This window comes from Dipodomys ordii, unplaced genomic scaffold (assembly GCF_000151885.1).
Source record: "Dipodomys ordii isolate 6190 unplaced genomic scaffold, Dord_2.0 Scaffold5, whole genome shotgun sequence".
Classification (NCBI taxonomy): Eukaryota; Metazoa; Chordata; class Mammalia; order Rodentia; family Heteromyidae; genus Dipodomys; species Dipodomys ordii.
The window spans coordinates 2,540,019-2,567,158 of record NW_012267221.1 but is presented as its reverse complement, the minus strand read 5'-3'; the positions used below and the strand labels follow the sequence as shown (position 1 = coordinate 2,567,158).

Genomic DNA, 27,140 nt, shown 5'->3' with positions numbered 1-27,140 from the left:
CACGTTAGAAGGAAAGTTTATTTTTAAATCTAGCATGTATCACCCACAGTATGTGGAAACACAAGTTCAGTGACTCTGGTAAACGTTTCATCAGAGACCTTTGTGTCAGTCAACAAATACACAGCATGCATTTACTTGCATAATCCACAGCTTTATTCCCCCACCCATTCCCCTCACAAGTGGCAAATAAATTCCATATTATTTCAACTGGAAGTTTTCTTTTTACAGTTGCTTTTCCTGTCGACTATGCTCAGGAGTGCTATAGCCTGGAGTCTGAGTGTCCCCTGAAAAACCCATGTGTTAAAGGCTTTGTTTCCAATCTGTGGTGCTATTAGAAGGTAGGAGAGCCGTTCAGTGGCAGGGACTACTGGGAGGTTTTAGGTCAATGAGGGAATACTCTTGAAAAGGGTTTTAGGATCCTGGCTCTTCTTTCTCATCACCACACCCAAATATAACTAGGTTAACTAGTATGGATGCCATCCTCCAAAACTGCCAGCCAAAGTAAACCTTTCCTTTTTTATAAGTTGATTATCTCAGATAATTGTTATAGTAATAGAAAGCTAACTGATACATTAGGGAAACTTTTCTCTTGGAGGGGGGGAGGGTTAGATTTCACAGAGATGCTCTGAGTGAATCATAGAAACCAGAGAGTCTGATCCAGCAGCCTCTGAGGGAGTCCATGAGGTCAAGAGGTCCTTTCAGTCTTTTAGGACTTATTAGGCTACTGTAAAGTGTCAGAGATTCTGGCAGGGTCTTCCCTGTAGAACTTTTACTTTGATTGAAAGCCTGGGAGGCAGTCAGTCCTCTCAGTCCCTACAGTCCCCATCCTCAGTGCAAACCACTGGCTTGTTTCAGGGTCCAATGTGTGCTGTTCACCAAGTGCAAGATAGGTCTTCATTCCAAAGTTCACTGCACACACTGTTTCTGCCTTGTGCTTTCGAGGGCTAGTCTCTATCCCTCCTAGGGATGGTGGTATCGTAGCAGCAGAAGCATGAAGACCCAGGCAAATACTGGTAGGGAGGGCACGGGGGCACTGCTGCCAGATGTTCTCTGAGCATGCATTACAGCAAAGACTGCATTTGAGTGGTTGGTGGGCAACTCGACATTGCAGATCATTCCTTCGCAGCAAGACCTACATTCCTGTTACAAAGAAAAAGGAGAGGGAAAAAAGAGAGTGGTTAACAGGAAGAGGAAAGGGGTAAAGTACAGCAAGAAGAGAAGGGCTTTTTCAGCTCCACCTGAAGTGTCCCTGAGAATGTTTCCAGCATGTACTTGGTACCATGCCTTGACTGGATAAGACCATTCATTATTAGAAGCTTCTAGGATGGTGAGGCGACAGAAAGGCATAGACACAAATAGTTCTCAACTATAGTTGCTCATCTGATTCACTGGAGAGACCTTTCAAAGAACTCTTTCTTGCTGCTGGGTGATGGTAGCTCACACCTGTAATCCTAACTACTCAGGAGGCTGAGATCTGAGGATCATGGTTCAAAGCCAATACCAGGCAGGAAAGTCTGTGAGACTCTTATCTCCAATTAACCACTAAAAAAGAAGAAAGAGAGAAAGGGAGAAAGGAAGGAAGGAAGGAAGGAAGAAAAGGAGGAAACGGAGGAAGAGGAGGAGGAGGAATAGAAATAGGAGGAGGAGCTGTGGAGCCTTCAGCAAAACAGCTCAGGGTCAGTGCTCAGGCCCTTAGTTCAAGCTCCAGGACCAGCACGTGCATGCGCACACACGCACACACATACACACACGCACACACGCACGCACACACACACACACACACACACACACACACAATCTTGCTACCCAGATCCTCAACCCTGAGTATCCATTTCAGTGCATCTGAGATGTTCCTCTCCCATTCCCACCGACATACCTTGTGAAAGCTGCCCAAGTGTTCCTTGTGTAACCAGAATTAATAGTCACTGAAGTCAGAGCCATTTTCTGTACATAGAGGCTGCCTCAATTCTAAATCCTCATGAAGTGAATACACTTTCAAGTAACATTTTCTCAAAAGTTTCAGGTGTTCCAGGTACATAGAAAAAGTTAAACTCTCACTTTGATTGACAACATGAGAAAATGAAAGAGGCCAATTTATCCAAAATGCATCTATAGTTCACCTATCCTTTCAGACTCTCACTTCTTCTTCAGAGCAGAGGTAGAAGTGAGACAAGATTTTCTTGAGAAAAGCTGCCACTACTTTTCTCCTTTTCCCCTGGGCAGTGTTCTCGTGTTCTTGGTGATTTTTCACACCAGGCTCTCTAATATTCCTCATTCTCATACATGGTTCGTTTTGAGCCACCAGAGATAGTTTCAAACCTTTCACAGAACATCTGAGGCCGAGTCTCAGAAAATTCCTGTAGAATGGTAATTCCCATAGAATTCTATGCAAATAACTGATAGATCTCTGGGAATAATTATTCTACGGGATTGATAGTTCTTTGGGAATTATTCCTTTTTAGTAACATCTATTGTTGAAGGATAGCACTGTAATGGACCCTTTTCTCAAAACATATTTATCTTTCCTGCTTCTTCTCTGCATAACTTAAGACCACTAGCATAAAACCTTAGGCAGTAACATTGCACATATTCATGCAAACATGCTGTCTTTACCGTATGTTCAGAATCTTGACTGTGACGGCAGCCAACAAAATGGCATTCATTTTTAGATGCACACTTTTTGGTGATGGTACTTCTTCCCTGGTTGGTGAAGTGATGAACTGTCAAACAATATTGGGTGTCTATATAAAAGAAACAAAAATACTTCATTTTCTACAGGAGAAAAGAGACTGCTCAATGATCAATTTAGAAATAACTAAAAAAACTAAAAATCAGGATGATCCTTAGTTTCTTAAGGGAGAAATTCAAGAGCTGAGAAATACAGTGTTACTAGGTAATAGTTTTGCTAACACATCAGCTTCTGAAGTAGACGTGTGCTTTGAAAATGAATATAAATGGACACCCATTCTTCTGAGTCAGCTAAAACTGGGGAAAGAATGTGAAAGCTTTTCATCACATACCATGGGTCTGAAGCTGGGTTTTGGTACCTCACACCTACAATCCTAGCTACTCAGGAGGCTGAGATCTGAAGATTGCCATTCAAAAGCCAGCCTGGGCAGGAAAGTCTATGAGACTCTTATCTCCACTAAACCACTAGAAAACCAAAAGTGGCACTGTGGCTCAGGAGGTAGAGTGCTAGCCTTGAGCTGAAGAGCTGAGGGACAAGCCCAGGTCCAGAGTTCAAGCCCCATGACCAACACAAACAAAAACATGGATCTGTTCATTGAATATGTAAGTATTATGTTTCTGCTCTCTTCTCTCTCCCTCTGAAGTATGTATTTGGAGCTTTAAAATAAGATGAAAACTGGGAGTGTAAAATGAAATGGGTCAAATACTTGTTGCTAATTCATTTCACCTTTGTTTCTTCTAGGCCATATGGCAAACAGGTGCTCCCAACCATCCATCAAGATCATCATTCTTTCATTCATCTTTCTTAGTTGTTATGCCTGTTTTAATCCTTCCAATATACTTGACTTTTCCTTATCAATGTACTTTCAGGTTTTTCCTCTTCTTTCATTAACACTTGCTTCCTGTTTCCCATCTTCCCTGTATAATTTTGTATAATTTTCCCATTTCCACTCAGGGTTATTCTTATTATTTTAACCACTTTTTATTACTTAGGGTTGTTCAAAGAAAATGATTCTAGCCAACATCCTAGGATATTCTGCTTTGGGTCTATGTCTTCTTTTTGTTGTTGTTGGTCATCTGGCTTGGACTCTGGGCCTGGGTGCTGTCATTCAGCTCTTCAGCTCAAGGCTAGCGCTCTACTACTTGAGTCACAGCGCCACTTCCGGTTTTCTGGTGGTTTATTGGAGATAAGAGTTCACGGACTTTCCTGCCTGGGTTGGCTTTGAACCGTGATCCTCAGATCTCAGCTTCCTGAGTAGCTAGGATTATAGGCCTGAGCCACCAGTGCTCGGCTGTATCTGTGTCTTTTCTGTAACTACTTCAAGTCAAAAAGTTGCTTCTTAGTTCATATATCAAAGACCACAACACAATGTCATTGATAGGTTGAAAAAATATGGGAGTGAAGTTAAGAAGACTGAGCTTACAGAACAGCTTTTGTCACAAGCAGTCACATTAGATGATTCTTCTCCTTCCTCTTCTTCCTCCTCCCCTCCTCCTCCCCTTCTCCTCCTCCTCGTAGGGCTTGAAATCTGGGCCTGGGCACTGTCCTTCAGCTCTTCAGCTCAAGGTTAGTGTTCTACCACTTAAGCCACAGTGCCACTTCTGGATTCTTAGTGGTTTATCCAAGATAAGAGTCTCACAGACTTTCTTTGATCAGCCTTGCTTTGAACTGTGATTCTCAGATCTCAGCCTCCTGAGTAGCTAGGATTACAAGTGTGAACCAACAGTGCCCAGCTCACATTGGATTCTTTAAGCTCATTTTCTTTTCAGTAAATCACTGTTAGTACGCTTGCACTTTGACAGGGATGTAGTTACCTTTAAATGATATTAGCAAAAATAAGCATATACTAGGTACTTACCATTAGCCAGGCACTTATTACTCAAGTTCACTCATTTAGTCTTCACCATAAGCCTCAAGATAGGTCATATCGTATAGAGATAAAGAAATCTGGAAATAGTTTCTTGCCTATGGTCACATGGATGAAAAGTAGGATTCTAATCCCAGAAGTTTACAATGTTTTGTATTCTTAATCAAGACTATCTTGCCTGCCAGGATACTTAATATTAAACTTGACAGTACTGCAGAGTACTCTACAAGAGTTGTGATCTTAGCTAAGTGCTGGTGGCTCACAAATGTAATCCTAGCTACTCAGGAGGCTGAGATCTGAAGAATGCATCTCAAAGCCAACCGAGGCAGGAAAGATGGTGAGACTCATCTCCAATGAACCACCTGAAGTAGAGCTGTAGCTCAGGTGGTAGAGCACTAGCCTTGCGTAATAAAGTTCAAGGACAACATCTAGGCCCAAGTTCAAGCCCCAGGACAAGCACACATAATCACAAAGAAAAAGTTATAACCTTTGAATTCAGAAGGAAAAGGAGTCACTGCATCTTTTGGAAAAAAGTTTTCAACTTATATTCCAAACACAGAAGAATTTAAAAACTGGTAGCCACATGAGTTCATGCAAAACACCTCATATACATCACACATGTGAAAACAGCTTGAACAAGTCAGCACAAAAGCCAAGTCAAATAAAAGAAGAAATGTCATTCTTGTCATATCCAGTTACATAGAGAACCTCTTTTAACAACACCATCAGACCACAGAAATGAAGCCATAAGGAAGCAAGGAAACCTGAGATGACAAAGGACAATAGCTTCAGGCCTGTTCATCCCCACAAAATGGTTGACTATCACTCCTCTAAACAATGACAAAATGAAAAGTAAGAAATGACACCCTTGGTTGTAATCCCAGATGGGTGGTGTGTTTGGAGCTTGACTGGCAGATAGTCAACAATGAGCTACATGCTATGTTGGAATGCAGGCTCATTCCCTGATAACTCCTTTAAGGATAACTTCTCAGAGTGGACAATGCAGAAGTAACACTTCCACCCTTTTCAACTTTGATATGGTCTTGGGGATGGACAGCAATAGTCCTGTTTTTGTTTGACCATGTGTCAAGAGATGAAATTCTAAAACACAGAATTAGTCATGCATGCTACGTACCTGTTACAATGGCTTTTAGTGAACTACACAGCACATAGGTCACAGGCATATGTGCTAATTTACAGTGGAAGATTCTCAAGCCCGTTAAGGTCTTCAGGGTGTATTATTTACTGGTTCTACAAATAATTTTCATCTGGGAGAAGGAAGATTATTTCACTGCTATAAATAATTTGGACTAAAGTTCAAACAGATTTAAGGTAAGAGTGGGCCCACATTAATAATCTCTAAGGCTAGAAGAATTCATTTTACTATTATGTTTGTTTGTTATCATTTCTTTTATATCTAAAATCCTTTAAAGAAAAAAAATTATGCCTTAAGACCTGAACAGCCCCATCTCTAATAGCTCTAGGTAGACATTTTCAATCACAAATCTTCCAATAGCATATTCAATCTTCTTTACATTTATGTTTTGGAGATAAATCATTCAAGTTCCCAACAATTTGATTCCTACCAATCTGGTGTAAGGCCCCATTATCTAACAGAAAAAAAAAGGTAGTCTCTAGTTGGTGTCCATTTTTGCTTTTTTCCACAACCATCCATTCTCCAAAGCAATCTTTTAGAACACAACTAGTAACACATACTCCCCAGGTTAAAACTACTGCCTTCCCATCATATTAACAATGAAATCCTAAGTCTATCAGATAAAGAAAAGCTACATGTCCTTGATCCATTTGTCCCTCCTCAGATCCTTTTTCTACCTCCCACTACACCACAGTGGCCAGGCCAGTCTTCTGACTGTTCATTGAAGAAGCTGAGTCAACTCTTAGCCCTTGAAACCTTCACATTTGCTACTTCCTCTTCCTACAGATCTTTAGCTAGCTGGCTTGTCTTGGTCATTTAGGTCTTAGTACTTATATTAATCTCTATTACAGAGTAATAAAAATGATGCCACAAATATTTTTAAATATATATTTATATATAAGACTATATACATACATATATAGTCTTAGTAGTTGATATATATTCCAAACTATTGAGAAGATATTCCTAACTATTGAATCAAAGGCATCCATTTATTCTGTCAACAAATGTTTACTGAGTTCCTAATAAGATCCCAGCACTGATGGTATACAGATAAACTAAATGAACTAAAGGTGACTCAAACGTTGGTTAAACACTGTTCAAAAAGAAATGTACTCATTACCTGACTTTTGTAACTGCAACCCTTCTGTACATCATCTTAATGATAAACATAAACATTAAAATAAAAAAGAATGAGTTTCCCAAGCATCAATGTACCTCAAGCATAGAGAAAACTTCCTTTGCTTGAAGGCAGTAAGTACTACCCTTGCAGTGTATCATCCAGCAGCATTTCTGAAATTGTTAGAATGCCATAATCAACACTGTGGTCTATCTGTTCTGCTAGATAAATACCATTTAAGAAATTCTTCCTCAGAGTGCTCAAAACAGTAAAGTGAGGCTATGCTACAGCCAGTTTCCAAGTTCCTCTCAGGATAGTCTGACATCTGAACAGGCCCTTAGAATAACATTTCTAGATACCATAAGGAACACCATCAGGCTGTAGGTATGCTAATCTATTACACAAGAATCTCTGCTCAAAAGGTAAATGTAGTCAGATCATGAAAGTCATCCAAACTCAGAACACTTACTTTGTGGACACCACTTGTCTTCTGCCCATCGATTGCAATTGTAATTATCCCCTGCATTTTCACAGGTAAAACACTTGAAGCTGTTTGGAAATGGTGTGGCTTTAAAGACAAATGCAAAGTGAAATAGGTTAAATGAGATGGCAATTTCCAATATCAGGCATAGCATCAAATTAGCAACCTTTATTAGAGAAAACAAAACTCATATCATTTTTAGAATATTCCTTCTTAGAGAGTTAGCTTTACTCATCAGACTTTTGGGTATTTTCTTTACTCATTTGTCATTAAGTACTTCTATGAATTTCTATTACAGAGTAATGAAAATGATGACACAAATAGTTTTTAAAAATCCATAGACATTCTATTATTGCTTAGAATTTGGAATAATTAGTGGTTAAAGGAATGGGAAATGGTGGTAGTTATACTGAAAACAGTAATTTGATCCATATTATTTCTGAAACAAATAAGTCCAGATTAATCTGTTTGAATTTCACCTCCTCCGCTAGTTAGTGCCGGACTTTTAACCTTTGAGATATAACAGTAATAATGAAGATCACCACGAATGCAGAGGTACAGTGAGGAATAAGTAGGACTTACATAAAAACATCTAGTAGGTTTTCTACACATCAAATCCTGCTTGTTTCCCTCCAGAGTGCCTCCCGTTATGGCCATATTTATCTTCAAACCATCTCATGGGCTATATGTCTATTATCATAGTACTAGGCCTTGACCAAGTATGTAACCTTCAATATAAAGTCCTTATACTCAAGCCAAAGTGCTAGGGAAAGGAGAAGTTCTAAGTTCCTGCAGTCTGGATAGTTTTGTGTTTATGTCTTTTCCCCCTTGGATCTTCTTCTTGTTATTATTTGGCAATACTGAGGTTTGAACTCAGGGCTTTATGCTTGTTAGGTGGTGCTCTGCCACTTGAGCATGCCTCCAGTCCTATTTTTGAGATGGATATTTTTTGATCTGCTGACTTTAGGCTTCCTATTGTTAGGTCAAAGATGCCACCCTCTGTCCAGCTTCCCTTTGATGGAGAGGGATTCTTATGAACTTTTCTGACTAGACTGGCCAAGGTCTGAGACCCTCCAACCTCAGTCTCCTATACAGTCTGGGAAGGCAAGCACATGCCACTGCACCCAGACTGAGATATAAATTAAGATGAAGTTTTGCAAACTTTTCTGCCCAGGCTGGCTTTCAACTATGAGTCTCTCCTTCTCAGTCTCCCAAGTAGCTAGGACTACAGGCTTGAGCCACCAGTGGCAGCTGACTTGTATCTTGTTATTTTAATAGACAAGAAAAAATAAAATAAACATTGTGATATAGACTAGGATATATGGCTCTCTGTAAAAATTTTAATTCCTCCAGTTTGGGACAATGAAACAGAGAAAAGTCAAGGTGAACTCTAAGCCATCCTAATACCATAATCAGAAGTTGAGGTGGAAAGTGGCAAACAGTGTGTATCTCAGATGGGCAGAGCCGAGGTACTGTTGCATAAATCAGAGAAAATATATCCAAACCTAAAGTTCAGAGGACATGAAATTAAAAATAGTGCATGTCAGTTTGGACTATACATAAAAGTACATTAGGCAGGCCAGTAAAAACAATGGCATTTTCACCTATTAACTAGTATGAAAAATCCTGATAGTTAATAGTGAATGTATAGAATATAAATTGATACAACCTTTTTTATTTAGCAATTTCATTCCAGAGTATCTATTTTAAGATCATTAGCTAATTGAAAGGAAAAATATGTTTTAAAAGATTTTCAATGAAGAAACAATGAGTTTAACACTTAACTTGCTTGTGGGTTTTTTTCTGATATCAGATGGATAAATAAACTACAAACCAGCCAATTTTTAAGCAATTAAGTCCACTGTTTATTACCTATTTAATAAAATCCCTTCAACATCTGAATGTCTCTTTTCTCTTGAACTATTTTACTATTGTCATTTATGTAGTTCTATAATTTTTTCACAATTATAAGCTCAGCAGAGACAAAATTTTGCATTTGTTTCCTTTCACATATGCTGCTGCATTACTTTTACATTATTTACTATTATTATTTTTAAATAGTTGTACAAAGGAGTTGTCATTTAACAAAGCAGTTTATGAATATTCATCAATAACACCCCTTCCAATGTAAAAATTTCCAAGAATATGGAAATTTTATAGTATAAAGGGGAAAACTAATATAGAACTCAGTTTATGTGATCTCAGTTTACTACATGTCTAAAGTCTTATATGTAAAATAAAAAAATCACTGAAAATTGTAGTATATAACTAAGAGCTCCTTTGAAGCTTGATATCATAAATAATTATTTTTACCCTCTTTTATACATATGTGCATATATGTGCATTGAAAGAGATGCAGAGAAAACAATGAGTGTCCTAAATAATAAAACACAAAGCAAAAAACAGTAGGTATAGAGACTTTATTTAGGGGTAGCAAAAAGAGAGGTTCCCACCCTATCTGTGTCTCAGCAGTCTGTGGAGAGTTTTAGGAAAGAGAGGAAAAGAAAATGTCTCCCACATTGAACCCTGTTGACCAACACATCTCAGTATAGCTTCTTGTGTGAATTTTAAAGGCCTTCATGATGATTTTCATTCTCTTCTAGCTGTGGGAATCATAAGCCTTCACAAGTATACAATAATTTTTATTAAAATTTATCTCCAACAAAGCAAGAAGTTTTACTTGTCTAAAAGAGAGAAGGAAGGGCTGTTGACACACATGTACCCAGACACAAATATGCACATATGTGTATAAAATATATTAACACATATCCTCGATGAACATGTGAATATTTGCCTATTTTTAAACTATTACTGGAAAATACCTTGTATAACACTTGCTAGTGGCACTCTTCATAGCATTAATGAAGATGCAAGTCATATTGCTATCCAAATTTCACATTCTAATTTGTTTTCAAAACTGTTAATGGCCACCTGAAAGAATGAGTCTATTTATGGAGAAGCTGCTTATACCCCAAAGCCTTCTCCAATGAAGAAATCAACAAAGAATTTCCTCTATTAAGCTACGATTGGGGTCAGTGTTCAAAATTTGGTTTTAAAGCATGAAACCCTTTAAGACTGTTTTAAGGAAATGGAGAAACCCCTCTGTTGCCATGCCTTCACCCACAGGAGGGATGAAGCATTTTTGTTTTATTTTAGGTATAAACCAAACCTTACAAAAAAGGCCAAGTATGACAGATAGAAAGCAAAGGGGGGCTTCAAATGGACACTGAACCCACAGTCATGAAGGAGGATGGCAAGCACTACTTACGGTCGAGGGGAGGCCTCACATTGTAGAAATTGATGTTTTTGGCAAACGCTCGATTTTCTGAGAAGATAAATATCTGGATGACAGCCACAGCTAGAGCATGACAGATGAGCAGCATTCTGACTTCAGGAATTAGGTCAATGTCATATGTCTATCAGGAAAAGACAGACTAGTTCAGCTTATTAGAGTTTTCTATATCAATGAGAGTATATTTTGCTTCTGTTTGCAAAGCTCCATGATTCTAAATTATTCAACCATCTTACCTGTTGTGTGGAGCTGGTCCCTGCAAATAAACATCATTCTTTTTAGTCAGATAAAGTTATTTATTTCTACTGGTCAGGCCTCTGCACTAGCCAGCTGAATTTCAGAAAGATGTTCTCTGGCCTTCCAGATTTAGGAAGAACAAGTTGCCAGCACTGACTTACTGCTCCCCATTTCATGGGTGCCTGAGGCTAGCTGGTTGACTTTGTGCTAAATCTTGTGGTCTCTTAAATCAACCACAGTTCTAGGCTTGTTCACCTGAAGCCATTAGACTATGTGTCCGTCAAATCTACAATTCTTTCAAAACATGGAAGAAACTACAAAAATTGGGACAGTGAGAAGGATTGTGACTAAAAGGACAATGAGTCTGGGAAATACAATCATTGCTAGATTCAAAAGCACAGATTTATGTAGAGAAACATAAATCACTGTGAACTGGGCTCCTGTGGCTCACATCTATAATCCTAACTTCTCAAGAGGCTGAGTTCAGAGGAACACAGTTCAAAGCCAACCCAGGAAAGAAAATCTGTAAGACTCTTGCCTTCCATTTGCAGGGAAATGGATGGAACTTAGAAGAAATCATGTTGAGTGAGGTAAGCCAAGAGCAAAGAGACAAATGGTACATGGTTTTCCTGATAAGTGGATGTTAAAACTAAAACGTAAGGTGATATGACAAAGTAAACATGACTCAAGAAACAAAGGACCTACACTCATCTGGTCGAATCATTACTAAATGGCCCCATGCTGCTGATCACACATATGGTATATATGTGCACATCGGAGGGAAACTAGGAGGAGGACACAGAACTAGAGGCAAACAGGGGACAACATACAACAGTGGAACCCATCAGCTGCACTGGACATTGATCAAAATGAACTAAGCAACTCAATGGCAGTAATTGGAGGGAGGGAATGAGCGGGAAAGAGGGAACAGATGACACTAAGCAAAAGGAAAGAAATGTACATATCACCCAATATGGAGAAAACAACTGTATTGTCAAAGCTCATAGAACTCATAAGCTTTATAGACCGCGATAGACAATTTGCCCCATGAAGGTAAGAATGTCTTTGTGACTTTAACTAAGCATCACTATCCCATAATACTGTGAAATTTGTCAAATTATGTAATCACTTATTCACAATTAAAAAAATTGCCAGGCTGGGAAGGTGGCTCAGTGGCAGAGTGCTTGCCTTGCCTGTGTGAGGCCCTGGGTTCGATTCCTCAGCACCACATAAGCAGAAAAAGCCAGAAGTGGCGCTGTGGCTCAAGTGGCAGAGCTCTAGCCTTGAGATGAAGAGCTGAGGGACAGAGTCCAGGCCCAGAGTTCACACCCCATGACTGACAAAAAAAAAAAAGAAAGAAAAAGAAAAAGACTCTTGCCTTCCCATTAACCACCAAAATACTTGAACTGTGGTTCAAGTGGTAAAGTGCCACCATTCTTGAATGAAAATAAGCTAAGAAACAGTGTAGAAGCCCTGAGTTCAAGCCCTAGTATGGGCACATGAGAGCACACGTGCTTGCACGCACGTGTGTGCGCACATGCACACACACACACACACACACACACACACACACGAGTCATCATTGAAAAGCCAGGCCTATCTGCTTCTGCCACACTGGGGGCAAGGGCAAGTAGGCAGGGCTGGAACTCAAAGGAACAGCAGACATGTTCATAGTTCCAAGTAAAAGCTATGCCATTTGAGGTCCAGAAGTTCTGTCCTCCAGAATCAGAGCTGCCAGTAAGAAAATCTATAATAGCACTCCTCTTTGACAAAGGAAAAGGACATGAGGGAACAAATGCAAACATGCAACCTAGAGTCCAAAGACTTAACTTCATCTGCTGGCTCTGCTCTTTATTAACTGCCTGACCTTGGGCAAGCTCTTTAAACTCTATTAACCTCAATTTCCTCATCTGTAAAATGGCTTAATAATACCCACACTGCCCACACATTTGAGTAATGGTGAGCATCAAATACAGGCTCAGATAGAATCACATAGGATTGTGTAAATAAAAACACACATAATAAGAGTTCTGGGAAGATGGAGGGATATTAGAGTTCAATAATGTTGCATGGACTTATTTTCTTCTTGCTGAATCAACTGGTCTCAGTGGCATACGGATATTTCAAAGGTATCTCTTCATGCGTTCACATAATCCCTCATATGAACACTGTGTTTAAAGCCAGAGAATAATGTGTGGGTTCTACTTTCCCTCTTGTGAATATGATTCACAATGGCCAACAATTCATATTCAAGAAGAGGAACTATGAGACAAAAGGAATCACAACATATAATTCCTATAGAGGGCTTTTGCCATAGTGCACCTGAGTCACTAAGAAGAATGCCCTTGATGTTAAAAAAAAACAGATAACAACAAAGCCTGGTGAATATATGTTTTATAGTTCATTTCAAAAACTGTTCTGTTACAACTTTGGGATTTCTAAATTTGTGTGTGTGTGTGTGTGTGTGTGTGTGTGTGTGTGTGTGTGTGTGTGTGCGTATGCACTGGTACTGGGGCTTGAATTTAGGGACTTATGCTCTTGCTTGGCTTTTTCAATAAAGGCTGGCACTCTACCACTTTAGTCATACATTTAGTCTAGCTTCTTGCTCATTAACTAGACATAAAGGTCTCATGGTCTTTTCTGCTCAGGCTAGTTTTGAACTTGATCCTGAGATCTGAGCTTCCTGGGTAGCTAGGAGTATAGGTATGAGCTATTAGCACTTGGCTACAATTCCATTATGTTCTTTCTGAAGAAGTAGTCATTTAGCTAGTTTTATTACCCCGCGCAGCTAAGTTGTTACACTGATACAGATCCTGCTTATACTCTTTATCTGTCTACATTGGTCTGTTCTTTAGTCACTATAAATGTATGACCAAGGAATAAACATTTAATATAATATAACATCTAATATAATAAACATCTAATATAATTTTTGAGAGGGAGAGACTAATCCCTTTTTCCAAAACCTGAGGATGATAGTATTCCAATAAAAATCCATGGGTGTTCTTACAATGTGGAAAGTATATCTAAGATTATGGAGTTCAAGATCACATTGAGTACATTCAAATCCCTTTTCTATCATTAAGAAGCTGTAATGCCTTAGACAAGCTGCTGAAATTTCCAGCCTCAGCTTCTCCCCGTGTGGAACAAGCATAGGAACAGTGGATAGACCAGAGGATGAAATGTACACAAAGCACTCAGCTGGGGCTGGGGGTCAGTGGCTCATACCTATAATCCTAGTAGCTACTCAGAGGATCGTGGTTCAAAGCCAGCCCTGGCAGGAAAGTCCATAAAACTCTTACCTCTAACAAACCAGAAAACTGGAAGTGGTAGTGTGGCTCAAGTGGTAGAGGGCTTGCCTTGAACTGAAGAGCTGAGGGACAGCGCCCAGGCCCAGAGTTCAAGTCCTTCAGATGGGAGCAGAGCCCATGGTGAGGCTGGGCGTGGACAGTCAAGAAGCAATGAGGCCACATCACATTGTCACTTAACACGAGCTTTTCAGATTCAGAAAAATGGATACACTGTTTAATTTTGGATGATCTAATTTTGAAAAATGCCAAGAACATATTGTCTCTGTAGAGCAACTGATCCAAAATTCCTACCCTTACTTCTAGCTCCTGGAATAAAATGCCAACAATGATGAATATAGAGGAAGATGGAATTCAGATACATCAAAGGCTTCTCTGAATAAATGAGTGGATGGTAGACAACTTATAAACACCTACAAAAAATAAAAAGCCTAAGAATTAGATTCCTTTTTTGGTTTCTCCATTGTGTAAAACAGCATTGGAGAGGCTAAAACATCATCGCCATTGTGTAAATGAGGAAACTGAGGCTGATCTTCACTACATACTCCCAAGATACTCTGATCAGAAAACTTCCTATACCAAATAAAAGAGGGAACTTGTGAGAAAACACAGTAAACTGCTTGCAAGGAATGTTACTTTCCTATAGAGAAAATGTATTTTCATTTCTATTTTAAACTGAAACAGCATAGCCTCATTCTATCAGAATTCTCCAACACTGCAAAGGTTTTACCTGTCAAATGAAGAAAAGCACTAACTTAAAAAGTGAAGCACTAGATAAAAAAGAGCAAACTTCATAATCTATCACCATACATGTCTCCCAATTACTTATCTCTCTCTCTCTCTTTGAGCATATAGGTTTGTGTTAACATGATTGTTTCAGTTTTCATGACCAAAAGACATTAGGATAATGAAAAAGTAAATGACTAAAGTGAGTTACTGAGTATTGTTTTACATTGTGAGTCATTTCACGAAGACAGTGAACTAAAAATTGTCTGACAAGGTTTTGCTGAGTAGGCTCTAGCTGCAATCTGTGTTGTTAGAGTAAGGTTACAGAAGGGCTTATATTTTGTTCCAAAGAAGGGGGGGAAGATCTTAATTATCATTCAGAATAACCCATTCAGGCTTTTTCTCCAAAGCTGACACACAGAGATCAATGCTACTTCTTCATCCTGGACAAGGGGTAACCTTGAGTTTTTTAAGTAATTTTCAGAATTGTGCATTCAGATCTGTTTCTCCTGGAGTGAAGTATCTCAAAAGAATCAGAAACCCACAGCCTGCTGTTTCAGAGCATGACTTCAATGATTCAGCTTCCCGAGGTAGGCATTTTTTATATATTGTGACACTAAGAAGAAGCTCCACACATACATTTTGGAATGTATGTGCACACTCCGCAGACTCAGTGGTAGCTTGGAACATCCTTCCCTAAAGAGGGCTTCTTATTTTTGTCTGTTCCCCAGGTAGTCGTCTTTGTGAGAAGAAGCGGTTCACGTGCTTTACAAGTTTCTCCTTTGAAAGATATAACTTCTGCTCCAGAATTCAGAGGGCTTCTATTCCCAGAGAAGGAGGAGCTATCTGTGAGGGATATTTGTAGAGATGCAGAAGGGCTGGGCAATCTGGAGGATGGCATACAGCCAGATTTGTAAATTAAGGAAGCCTCTCCTGAGATTTTGTCCCATTACTGCCCAGAGTAAAGGAGTCAATAAATGGTATTTGGTTCAGAAGCATGAACATTTCAAATCCTACATGTGGCATTTTACACTTCCCCAGACAATGTGGAAAGTCCCTGGGGAGGTCTCAGGAAGTAGTGCATCACTGAACTTCTTGGAGGTAGGAAAATGACCAATAGTATTTTCTTTTTTATATTCTCCATATCCATGCTTAGCTCATGCCAGAGACTCAGCAAATGCTTTTTGGAATAGGACCAACACCATTAGCTATGACCTCTACAGAGTGACTTTCTTAGTCAATAAAACAAAGGTTATGGGCAGTGAGGAATTGGCAGAATGTCCAAAGCCAATAAGGAAATGGTGGTCTCAAAGAGAAACTGAAGATACCAAAGTGAGGTGGTGAATACTGACATTTCTTACACAATTGCTAAAAATGAGTCAGTAAGCACAAAACCAACTTCAACTGCCAGTGAGACAAATGAAACTGATAATTTCAAAGAAACACCTTACTATATCCTATATACCTATCAACACTCACATTCACACCTTCCTGAGAGCACCACTTATCCCACAATAAAACACTTTAATGACAATCTTTGATAGGCCTGAATTCCCTTATAAAAAGCATAGACGACAAAGTGAAAATTCAAAACAAGTGTTGAGAAATTTACTCAGAAAAAACATGGAACAGATTAAGACACTCCTCTATAAAGGGACATTTTCCAGAAAACTCTAATTTTCCAGAAAACTCTACTATCTGCAGAGTTGTAGATTGTTTCTGGCTATAAAAGCAAGAAGGTGAATGGTGATATTCTGCTTTAATTTAGGAACAGGTTATCCATGGGATTTATGTTCAGTCTCCCTTTCTTACAGGGGAAATGAGGATTTAGTTTCTAACCTCCTCTGGCCATTAGGAGCCACGTCTCAGATTAGTTCTATCTTCTTGGATGGACTTACTGACTGCTTGTGGTACATGGAGGACTTTCGCTTGTCCACATCGTGAGAGTAGCAAGACCCTAAGTTAAAAGTTTATACCAAGTATTGTGCTGCATACTATGCATACAATGGTGAAAAAGGAAGACCAAATTCCTGTACTCTCATAAACTACTAGCAGCATAAAGTCAATGTCAGCCACTGATAAGATGTGCCTGACAAGATTTATTATAATCCTCTTTGAGGGGAGAAAAAATAAAGGGATTCTGATTCAGATAAACCTACATTTTCAAGTTTAGAGTTTTATAGATACATTATATAGATTAAGGGTAACTGTATAAGTAAAGTATCTTTTACTTAGATGGAATTTAAGAAATCTTTGTGGGTGAGAGAGACTAGGGTTTGAACTCAGGGCCCCATACTTACTAGGCAGACCCTCTACCACTTGAGCCATAGCTTTAGACATAGATTCAAGAAAACTTAGTTGCCTAGTTCCCTTCTTGTCTCTCTCTCTCCCACTCTTTAGACTCTTCAGACTCTCCTCTTAAGGATGAGAGTATAGATCATATTATGGGATATAACTGTTCAGCTGTATTAATTAAAAACTTAATTGAAACAAATCTAGCACTGTTGAGTCCTGTGCATTAATTTCTTAAAAGGATTCAGAAATTCTCCCTACTGCAACCAAGTTGGAAGTTGAAATAAATGACTGCCATATTCCTTCCGCTTCTAATCATTTATTATTGTTATGGGAGAAGATTAATGAAGAATTCCAGTTATGTCATAAAGAGTCATAAATGTAACATAATGTTTCCACAACGTTTTAGGTTCTTATCACACTACTTTCAAGAACACAAACAAAAAATAATACATCTCAAAGACATGTCTTTTCTATTGCATGCAATCTGATCAAAGATCACATCTAAACTGTGTTGATGTTAAAATAATTTCATTGTTCAAATCAATTTTAAACCCAATTTTGAGTTTAATACAGGGAAAATAGGATGCAATTTGAGTGGAGAAGATTCAGGTAAAGCTATCTTTTTGAATATGATTCAAATTTTAAGGAGAAGCTAACAGATGCTTCTAAAGTAGTGGCTTTTCAAATGTATTTTTGTTCACAGTATGGTTTTGCTTTTTGAGAATGTTTTCATGACACTAAAGAAGTATGATAGTAGACAAGTTGTAAAATCTTAAAATGTTGAAGAATTAGAAACAAGATTCACTTTAATAAGAATCAGTATTGGTTTGTAATAGTTTGTCTAACCATTTGGACACATGAGGAACATGAGGAACTGGTATCAGTTTGCTTTCTGTTACTATAACAAATACCTGAGACAAGGAACTTGTAGTGAGAAAAGCTTTATTTTGGTTCATAGTTGTGAAAGTTTCATGCCAGGATCAGTTGGCTTTCATATTTGGGGGACTTGAGGTGAGGGAATCTCAATGGAACAAAACTGCTCATTTTGTGGCCAGAAAGCAAAAGAGAGAAAGGCTAAGTATCTGAGGTCTTCTACGCCAATTGGGTGAAGACCTCTCACTGGGACCCACCTCCCCATCCTGGAGAACAAGCGTTTAACACATGAACCTTTAAGGGACATTTTAAGATCCTAACTATGCCAACAACTAATGGCTCACTCCTGTAATCCTAACTACTCAGGAGACTCAGATCTGAGATCATGGTTTGAAGATGGCCCAAGCAGGAAATTCCATAAGATTCTTATCTGCAATTAACCATCAAAAAGCTGGAAGTAGAAGTGGAGCTGTGGCTCAAGTGGTAGAATGCTAGTCTTGGGCAAAAATGCACAGAGACAGCACTCAGGCTCTGAGTTCAAGCCCTAGAACCACTGCTGGAAAAAAGAATCCCAACTAGAACTTAATAAAAATAGGTGAGTACTAGTGACTCGTGTCTGTAATCCCATTTACTTAGAAGGCTGAGATCGGGAGGACTGCGGTTTGAAGCCAGCTTAGGCAGACTCCATCTCTAATTAACCAGCAAAATATTGGGCTGGAGGCATGGCTCAAGTGGTAAAGCACTGGATATAAGCAAGCAAAGTAATAATAATGATGATGATGATGATGATGATAATGATGATGATGATGTGTTGGTTCAATTTGAAAATTTCTTCCACGTAAGTGCTGTAACTTTGACCCAATTTGCTTTTATAAATGGCTCAGCCAGTTTATACCAAGGCATGTATACATTTAAAGATCCTAAGATATTGAGTAAAATCTATTTTGGATGAAAGGACGGTAAAGATCTCACAAACATGGGGTCTTCTATGAATATGCTCTCTGCTGTGCTGTCCTTTGCTGTGTACTTGCAAGAAATCCAGGCAGGCAATGCGAAAGGCATTAATTCTCAGTATTTTAGAAAGGTAAACTCTTCCTAATGCTTATTCTCAAGTTAATGAGTCCTGTGAGTTATTATACAGAGGCTACAAAATAACAAAAGAATCAGACCTAAAATTTGCTTTGAAGAGCTCTAGAGACATCTGTCATTTGACCAAGTCTTTTAAAAAGCCAAGAGCATAATATTGAAAGTAATTCAGTAGAGATTTTTCTGTTATAAGTAAGTAATTGAGAGATTTATTTATTCTCTGTGGAAGAGGGGTATCTTTAAACTTGAGAGAAAGACCTAATTGGACAGAAGATCTACAAGCTAGCTACAGGCACACAGATGATTGTGCTATCACTGAGCAGATCATTGAGCAGACCTACGTGGAGCTAAATAAGCAGCAACACAGGATGGGCACAGGAGACATTATTTTTATGTTCCAAATCTTTGCTTGCTTTACTGGACTCCTTTAATAATCAATCAAAGCTCTCATAATAGAATTCAAGGCTGAAATGTTGGACAGCTGGCTAAGGATCAGTTACTCTACATTGTCGAATAGAGAGAATGGTGCCGAGGATACATTCTCTAACACATGGCACTAAGAACTTGGCTGGGAAAATTTAGCATTCTGGGTCATTCCATGTGTAAGTTGATGACTCACATTCTTTTCCTTTGTTTTACCTCAGCTGACATAGAAAAATGTGCACAGAAATAAAGTGCTCCATACATGTTTCTTACTTTAATCTCGCCAAATATATTCTAATATGACAGGATGTACAAAAGCAAAAACCACAGATGATTGATTCATTTGCATGTACATGTGAGTATGGATCTGTTTATATATGCATATACACATACACATATGTATTTTATTGAGTGGATTAATTGCTTAAGTGCTATCTTAAGCAGGATTGTAAAAATAAACTTGGAAGTCTGTTTAAGAGACTGGATTGGCAGTATTGTAGTTGGATTGCCAATCATAAACACATAGGCATTTTTCAACTGAGAGACTTGTAAGAGCAGAATTACTATGATGCATTTGTTGTCCTGTCTTCTTTTCCTGTCCTAAGGTTTTATGTCACTTGCCATTGTTTATAAAGCAGCCACCTGCTCAATTATATTCTTGAGTCTCTGTCAAAAAACTTATCACACAAGTGAAGGAAGGTTTGTAGGCATCATTTTGGAACAGAAGGGCATTTGAAACCAAGAATAAACTATATGCTACGGTAAACAAATATTGTGCTGACTTTTGCATAGTCACAAAACCCAGAACAGATTAGTCAAAGAACTTTCTGGAAGCTGACAAGCTTATAAAAGCAGTCCTAAGGAAAAATTTTCTGCATCCTGTATATATAATAAAGTTACAGTGTGTCACTTGCTGTATAAATTGTCACTATTACCACTTGGAGCAGAAAAAACTGTACATATATAAAGATAAATGTGTGCATAATTTCATATTCCCAGAGGAAACTGAAAAATTATGTGCATTAAGAAGTGTTTTAATTGCAACTGGAAAAATGGCATTTAATGGTTTATGATGTGGTTCACAATCCTATAAGGGTAAATCAAGTAAAAAGGCTGCTTGGTATAATGGAGAAAAAAAATTGACCTTTGGAAATACCAAGGCCTGGGTACAAACTCTGTCATTTCCTAGACCTTCTCAATTTCTTCAAAACTTGCTTTTCCTATCTGTAAAAGAGATTATATATATGTACAGTATATATCTTCTCTCTTTCTCTATATATAGATACATAGTTATAGAAAATAGATAATAGATATTATGTATAGTATGTTATATATGCAAAATAATAATACTATCTGTCTAATATATATTGCAGAGTTATTTTTGGGTCAAATTATGAAGTCAAATTATGAATCAATTAGAACACCAAATGTAGACACTGTCCATTTATGGATGATCATATCAGACAATATAATGAAGCTCTTTCAATACCCTTGAAGAGTTAATATGGAAATTCAATATACGTATTTTCAGTTCTCAAATTCTATGCTTATCTGACCATAAGAGACAGGAAATAAATCTTCTCTGAAGATAAACTAACAACAACAAAAATAACAAAAAAATCCTACTCTAGAATGTTGTAGAAACAATGTTTGGGCTTCAGAGCATTTCCATATATTATGTGGGAGAGGGGGTTTGTTTGTTTTGTTTTGTTTTTCCCTGTCCTGAGGCTTGAACTCCATGGCCTTGTATGGGCTCAACATTTTTGCTAACAGCTGGCACCCTACCATTTGAGTAATGCCTCCAGCCTGGTTTTCTGATCAATCTCTCTATATTTTTGCCTATACTCATGAGAAATCTTCATTAGTTTTTGTAGCATTTGCTTTAAGAAGTAACAAGCTCAGTGCTGGCATGCATATCATTATTTCACTGCCTGAAATATATACCCTACATTGGAAGACCAATTCAAATATTTCTCATTCACAGAACCTTTTTGTGCTTATTCTAATCCGTGGCTTTGCATTTAGCCTGAGAACAGCTTGGAGGCTGTTTGTGGACAACAGACAGTTCTCCCTTATTTAGCACTGCTTGGCAGAGCAAGTTCTCATCCATCATTATAAATGGGATTGCCAATTGAAAATGTTTTCTTTCTTTACTACCAGCAAAACTTCCATTTCCATCTCAATTGTTTATTTAAGTGACCAATCTTTTATCATTCTGATAAGCTAGTCTTGTGGAGACTATGAAAACTCATTTTCTATCATCAAAGGCCCCCCAACAAAGACCTAGTACATTTGCATGTGGCTCCATACAGACTTTCAGGGCCTTAAACACACCATAGCCATAATATCCTCTTGAGATGAGCCAGACTAGTGAAAGGGAGATGATTTTGCTGGGCTCTTCCCTTTGTTCTCCAGACCCACCCCAATCCCTCCTTTTCAGTTCTATCCTTGGAAAGCAAGCTATAAAATCCACTCACACAATTCCCTTTCCATTGGCTTCTACTTTCCATTTCCCTTTCCATTTGGCCAACAGTGTAAAATCATAGATTCAAGGTTTGGATGACATTGATACTGGGTATCTATTCTTGCTACCTCCCTATCAGGTGCCATTTTATAATACTCCCAGATGCTAGTAAACATTTCCTCCCTTTGTTTTCTAAGGTCAAAGAATTATGGTAGAAATAGATCTTCTGCTAATCTTAGTCTGCTACTATCTATTATTGGTTTTGTGAAATCCAATCTATGCCATAGAGAACAGCCCCTTGTTAACTCTCTCAAATAATACAAGTTTGATCATGCCATTTGGTTCCTGCGAGGACCCAAACTAAGTCTTGAATCAACCTCTAAACATCAGGAAAATAGCCACTCTGGGCCTGAGTATCATGGCTTGCTATAACAGAGCTATTACAGGAACAGCCGCAGTGAATAAACAGTAGTTTTTTCACTAGTAAAGTGTAAGAGCTGCTGTTCTGATCTCTTAGGTGGTAGGAAACCAACTATAGTCAGTGATCCAATCAATCAGGGGAAAAGGAGGATTTCAGTAAGAGAATGAAAACACGATTGAGCACTAAGCCAGAAGATAAATCTGGTTGAATATTTTATAATCTTATACGAATATCACAACTCCACTGAAATTTTATCTTTTCTGCTCCTGTCATCACTGAAACACATCATTAAATAAGTAGGGAGAGATGAGAAAGATTGAATTTCAATGAAACAGCTGAGGGAAATGAGTATACATTGCAATGAACAGAGATAGCACTGAGGCACAGAACCTCAATAACTGTATTCTGGGTTATGCTTTCTTACTGTATTTTATATAATAGATGTGTAGGGGGTATACATTTATTTAAATATAAACAATTCAGGGAGTACTAACATCCCTGTTAATGTGTGATTTGCCTTATTTTTTCCCTAAGAACATTTATATCAAAAAATCAACAAGAGGTTAGAGACTTGACTCAAGTGTTAGAACACTTGCCTAGCAAACACAAGGCCCTCAGTTTGCACTCCAATACTGAAAAGAAAAAAGAAAAGGGAACCAAGCAGCTAAAAGTATTAGCCAGAAAAAGCACAAATCTAGAAGCACTAGATTTTCACTCAACAATGAGCTTCTCTTTTAAATTTAAAAGCTTCCTCTAAAATATTAATTATCTGAAGGTTTGGTCCACAGTGCAGCATTGTTCAAGGGGTGAAACTATGAGAAAATGATTGAACCATGAGGGCTCTGATCTCCCCTGTGGATTAGTCCACTAATGGTTCAAATGTGATGGGCTATTGGAATTGAACCTTAGGAGGTCACTGAAGCAAGTGGGTTCTTGAAGGCATGCCCTTGGCTGTATGGCTTGTTCCTGGCCCCTTCCTCTTGCTCTGTTTCCTGGCCTTCATAAGCTGAGCAGAATTACTCCACCACATACTCTTCACCATGATGTTCTGCCTCACCAAAGCCCATATACAACAGAGCCAGTGACCATGAAGGGAAACCTCTGAAAGCATTAGCTAAAATAAATCGTAGCTCTTTTAAGCTGATTTTTCTCAGGTATTTTGTCATAGCAATGAAAAGCTGCATCACACAATACTAAATTACATATTTCTTCTGGTGATCTCTCATCTTCCATAGTCCTAAAAATCTTCTCTCTATGGCAGTGTTCTCTCATTTGCCCAAGAAAGCCTTTTACTTTACCTTTTTCATGTACTTATACTCACCGTTCTTAGGTTATTCTTCTCTTTCTCCTCTTCTTCCTCCTCCTCTTTTCTTCCTCCTCCTGTTCCTCTATTCTCTGCTTCTCTCATTCAAGGACACCTCAAAAGGAAAAAAAAAATTTTTTAAAGTTCAGCTGAAAAAGGACATGGAAATCTCATCTATATTCTATACCCATTTCCAGACCATAAAACTCCTTATTGGCAAAGTGTTCCTTGATAGTGCCTAAAATAGCCCCTTTAACTTGTGCTTCAAACAAAGCACATATTGAATGTCCTTTTTTTTTGTTTCTTGTTGTTTGAAAATGACATGTAACCACAGACACTAAAAGAGTAATTCTTATCTTTTTTTCTCTTTCTTTAAAAATGGGTGCAAGGACTCTTCTCACTAAAAGTGGCTAATAAAGACTTGACTATTTTGATAAAAAAAAAACAAACCCATCTATGGGAGGTAAGAGGACTACAGACCCTATTTAATATATGTAGTATGCCAGATAGAGAGCACACTGTAGTCCATGCTGGCTTCATAACCAATTATGTCCAAAGACTTTGCATCCATGGAATCACAATGCTAGGCAATTGTTCTTAACCATGCGTGATAATCACTACAGCAGTGAGCACAGGCACTGTTTCGGGGCCTTCACCTCTTTCCCACTCACCACAGCTGCCCACCACACTTTGTACAGGACACTCAGTAAGTGAATTTGAATAAGGGTGACTTTGCTCTGACTCAACATACTAAAGTCCATTCCCTTCACTCCAAAACAGCAATTTCCATTTACCCTTTGGTGCCTGGGCTTGGGCAGCAGGTAATTATCCAAACTCAAGGGCTGTGAAGCCTCAAATTAGCACATTTACTACAGTATATGATTCATGTTCAAAGAACTCTCCCATCCGAAACTAATTAACCCTCCACACATGGCTGTGAGGTAAGAGGGGTGCAGTCATGCCAGGATATAAGGAGGAAATTGGGGATGGGGTGGTTACAGGTTGTACCAAAGGTTATTAAGGTTGTTTTCAGGGGAATGAAGTCATCATTCAGCAATTCTACATTTAGTTTGCAATTCTACATTCACACTCTGGAATTCGGATCTATAAGCCACATTTTGCCTATCTTTAGTCCTACAGATTTGGGGAAGGTGTAGACAGAGCCTAGCAGATCTAATCATTTCAAAAGGAAGGAAAAAAGCATTGCCATTTTCCCCTCTGCTAAACACTACTATGTATTTCCATAATAATTTAGCATCAAAAGTCACTGTCCTAGATCCTTTCCAGTGAGATGTATTGCTAAGTTGATTTGGTATTATTGCCTAGAAACAAGTGGACATTGAAGCAACTTCAATTATCTTCTTGGTGAGCACATGGTAAGGCTTATTCTCTTGTCCCCAAAGCCACATCCGCTTGCACTGTCAGCCTTAGGGCTAAGGGTCACTGCCTCTCCAGTCCTGTCAACTGCTCAGAGCAAAATGATGGAAAGCCTCCTTGACACACTTGACCCTGACCCTTCCTCTCCACAGCCCACTTCCTATCTCTGATCACCTTCCCATAGCAAGGGTAGACAGAAACATTTCACCCTTCTCTACTGTAGGCCTTTCTGATTTTGCTGGAATAACCAAACTTTAATCATAAAGACCATATCCATTTTCCCTTGGCTCCTTTTCCTTTTTCCACCTGCCCAGGTTTCAAGCTTTTAGGTTTCTACCATTTCTTCTCCTGACTATGCTATTATAGTGTATAGCATACTTTCCTTAAGGATCACTCTCAAGCTCACACTGTCAACTTTCATTTCTGTATTGCCAGTTTCCAAGTCACCAGGCCTCTCTTCACTTGTGTTGAAACCTCAGTTTTCTGCCATTTTTATATAACATGAAGTGAGTAGATAACTTAATATTTAATTTAGGGGATGTAGTCCTAGTAGATATTAAAATACTCTAACACTGTAATCATTAAAACAGTACAGCACTAGCATATAAATAGTCAAAGGGAACAGAAAAGAGACCAGAAATGGACTCAAATTCATGTGGCCATTTATTATATGGTAATAGTAGCATCTGAAACCAGTATGATAAGGTTAAATTCTAAGAAGTTGAATTGAGACAAGTAGATAGTAATGAAAACACAATATATAACTTACTCAAAAATTCACTGAAGGTCACATTGTGGCTCAAGTGGTAGAGTAACAGCCTAGAAAGCCCAAGGTTATGAATTCAAACCCCAATACCACAAAAATTCAATTTAAACAAAATAATTAAATAAGCCTTATAGTTTATGGTTATTGACATACTATTTGGTTAAAGCCCAGTGGTCTGGTAGCTTGAAAAATCTGAACAGAAAGACAGTCACTGGTGGCTAGTTACACTCAGAAGGTTGAAACCTAAGCATCATGGTTCAAAGGAGTAGGATATAAGAGTCCGTGAGACTCTTATCTTCAATTAACCAACAAAAAGAGCCAGATGTGGTGGTGTGGCTCAAGTGGTAGAATGCTAGCCATGAGTAAACAAGCTCAGGGATAGCTGCAGGCCCTGAATTCAAGTCTCAGAATGGTAACTAAAAATAAGAAAGAAAGAGAGGGGGGGAAGGAGAGAAGCAGGAAGGGAAAGAGAGAGAGGAAGAAAGAGAGAAAGAGAAAGACAGAAAGAGAGAGAAAGAAAAGGGAAGAAAAGAAGGAAGAAGGAGAAAAGAAAGAGTGAACAAATAATACTAAAACAGCCTTGTCTGACTTTGAAACGCATCATTTGGTAGGACCTACCCAACAATCACCATCCTAATTACATTTTACAAATTTCACTAGCAAAATTCCCTGTGATCTTGGTAAGTACTACTCACAGTCATGAAATAAAGCAAATTAGGAATGCAGATGAGGAAAATAAAGGGAAAGGGAACACTGACTTCTTTCAGAATAGAAGGTATGTCCATTCCAGTAGGCTGATTTGTTGAGTATGAATAGCTTTTCTCTCGATACAGGTCAATATGTGCTAAACTGCACACCTCAAGGTCCATTTCTGTCTTGTTCCCCACTCCAAACCCCAGATTCCATGTTTAGAAAGACTTACATAAACTGTGCATAAAAGATAATAGTTACCTATTAGAAACACATAATTGCCTATGAAAAATGTTCCACACAAAAATAACTAAATTATTATAACACATATAATTCTGAATAAATGCAAAAAATGTTATACTCATTGGACCATGTTGTTTTAATATGCTTCAATGAATAATTGTTTTAAGCTCTTTAAAAATATTAGAAATAGCTCAGCACTTCCTGGGACCAGATTTGAGATTCTGAGGTTCCCCAGGCAAGACATACCCTGTGGCTGCAGCATAAAAACCTCACTGGTCAGAATGCACAAGTATCTATATCCCACTCTCAAACCAAAGAAGCAG

The 27,140-nt window shown here is 38.4% G+C and overlaps 1 protein-coding gene across 1 annotated transcript; it reads right to left on the bottom strand.

Annotated features, from left to right (window-relative positions):
• Lypd6b (LY6/PLAUR domain containing 6B) lies at positions 1–23,800 on the bottom strand. The gene is made up of 5 exons (XM_013028168.1): positions 23,760–23,800; positions 10,582–10,729; positions 7,302–7,400; positions 2,614–2,741; positions 1–1,140 (listed from the first exon to the last, which is right to left on the bottom strand). The coding sequence occupies exons 2-5, from the start codon at positions 10,694–10,696 to the stop codon at positions 961–963; spliced, it is 522 nt and encodes a 173-aa protein (XP_012883622.1). The 5' UTR covers positions 10,697–10,729; positions 23,760–23,800; the 3' UTR covers positions 1–960.
• Positions 23,801–27,140: the final 3,340 nt, after the last annotated feature.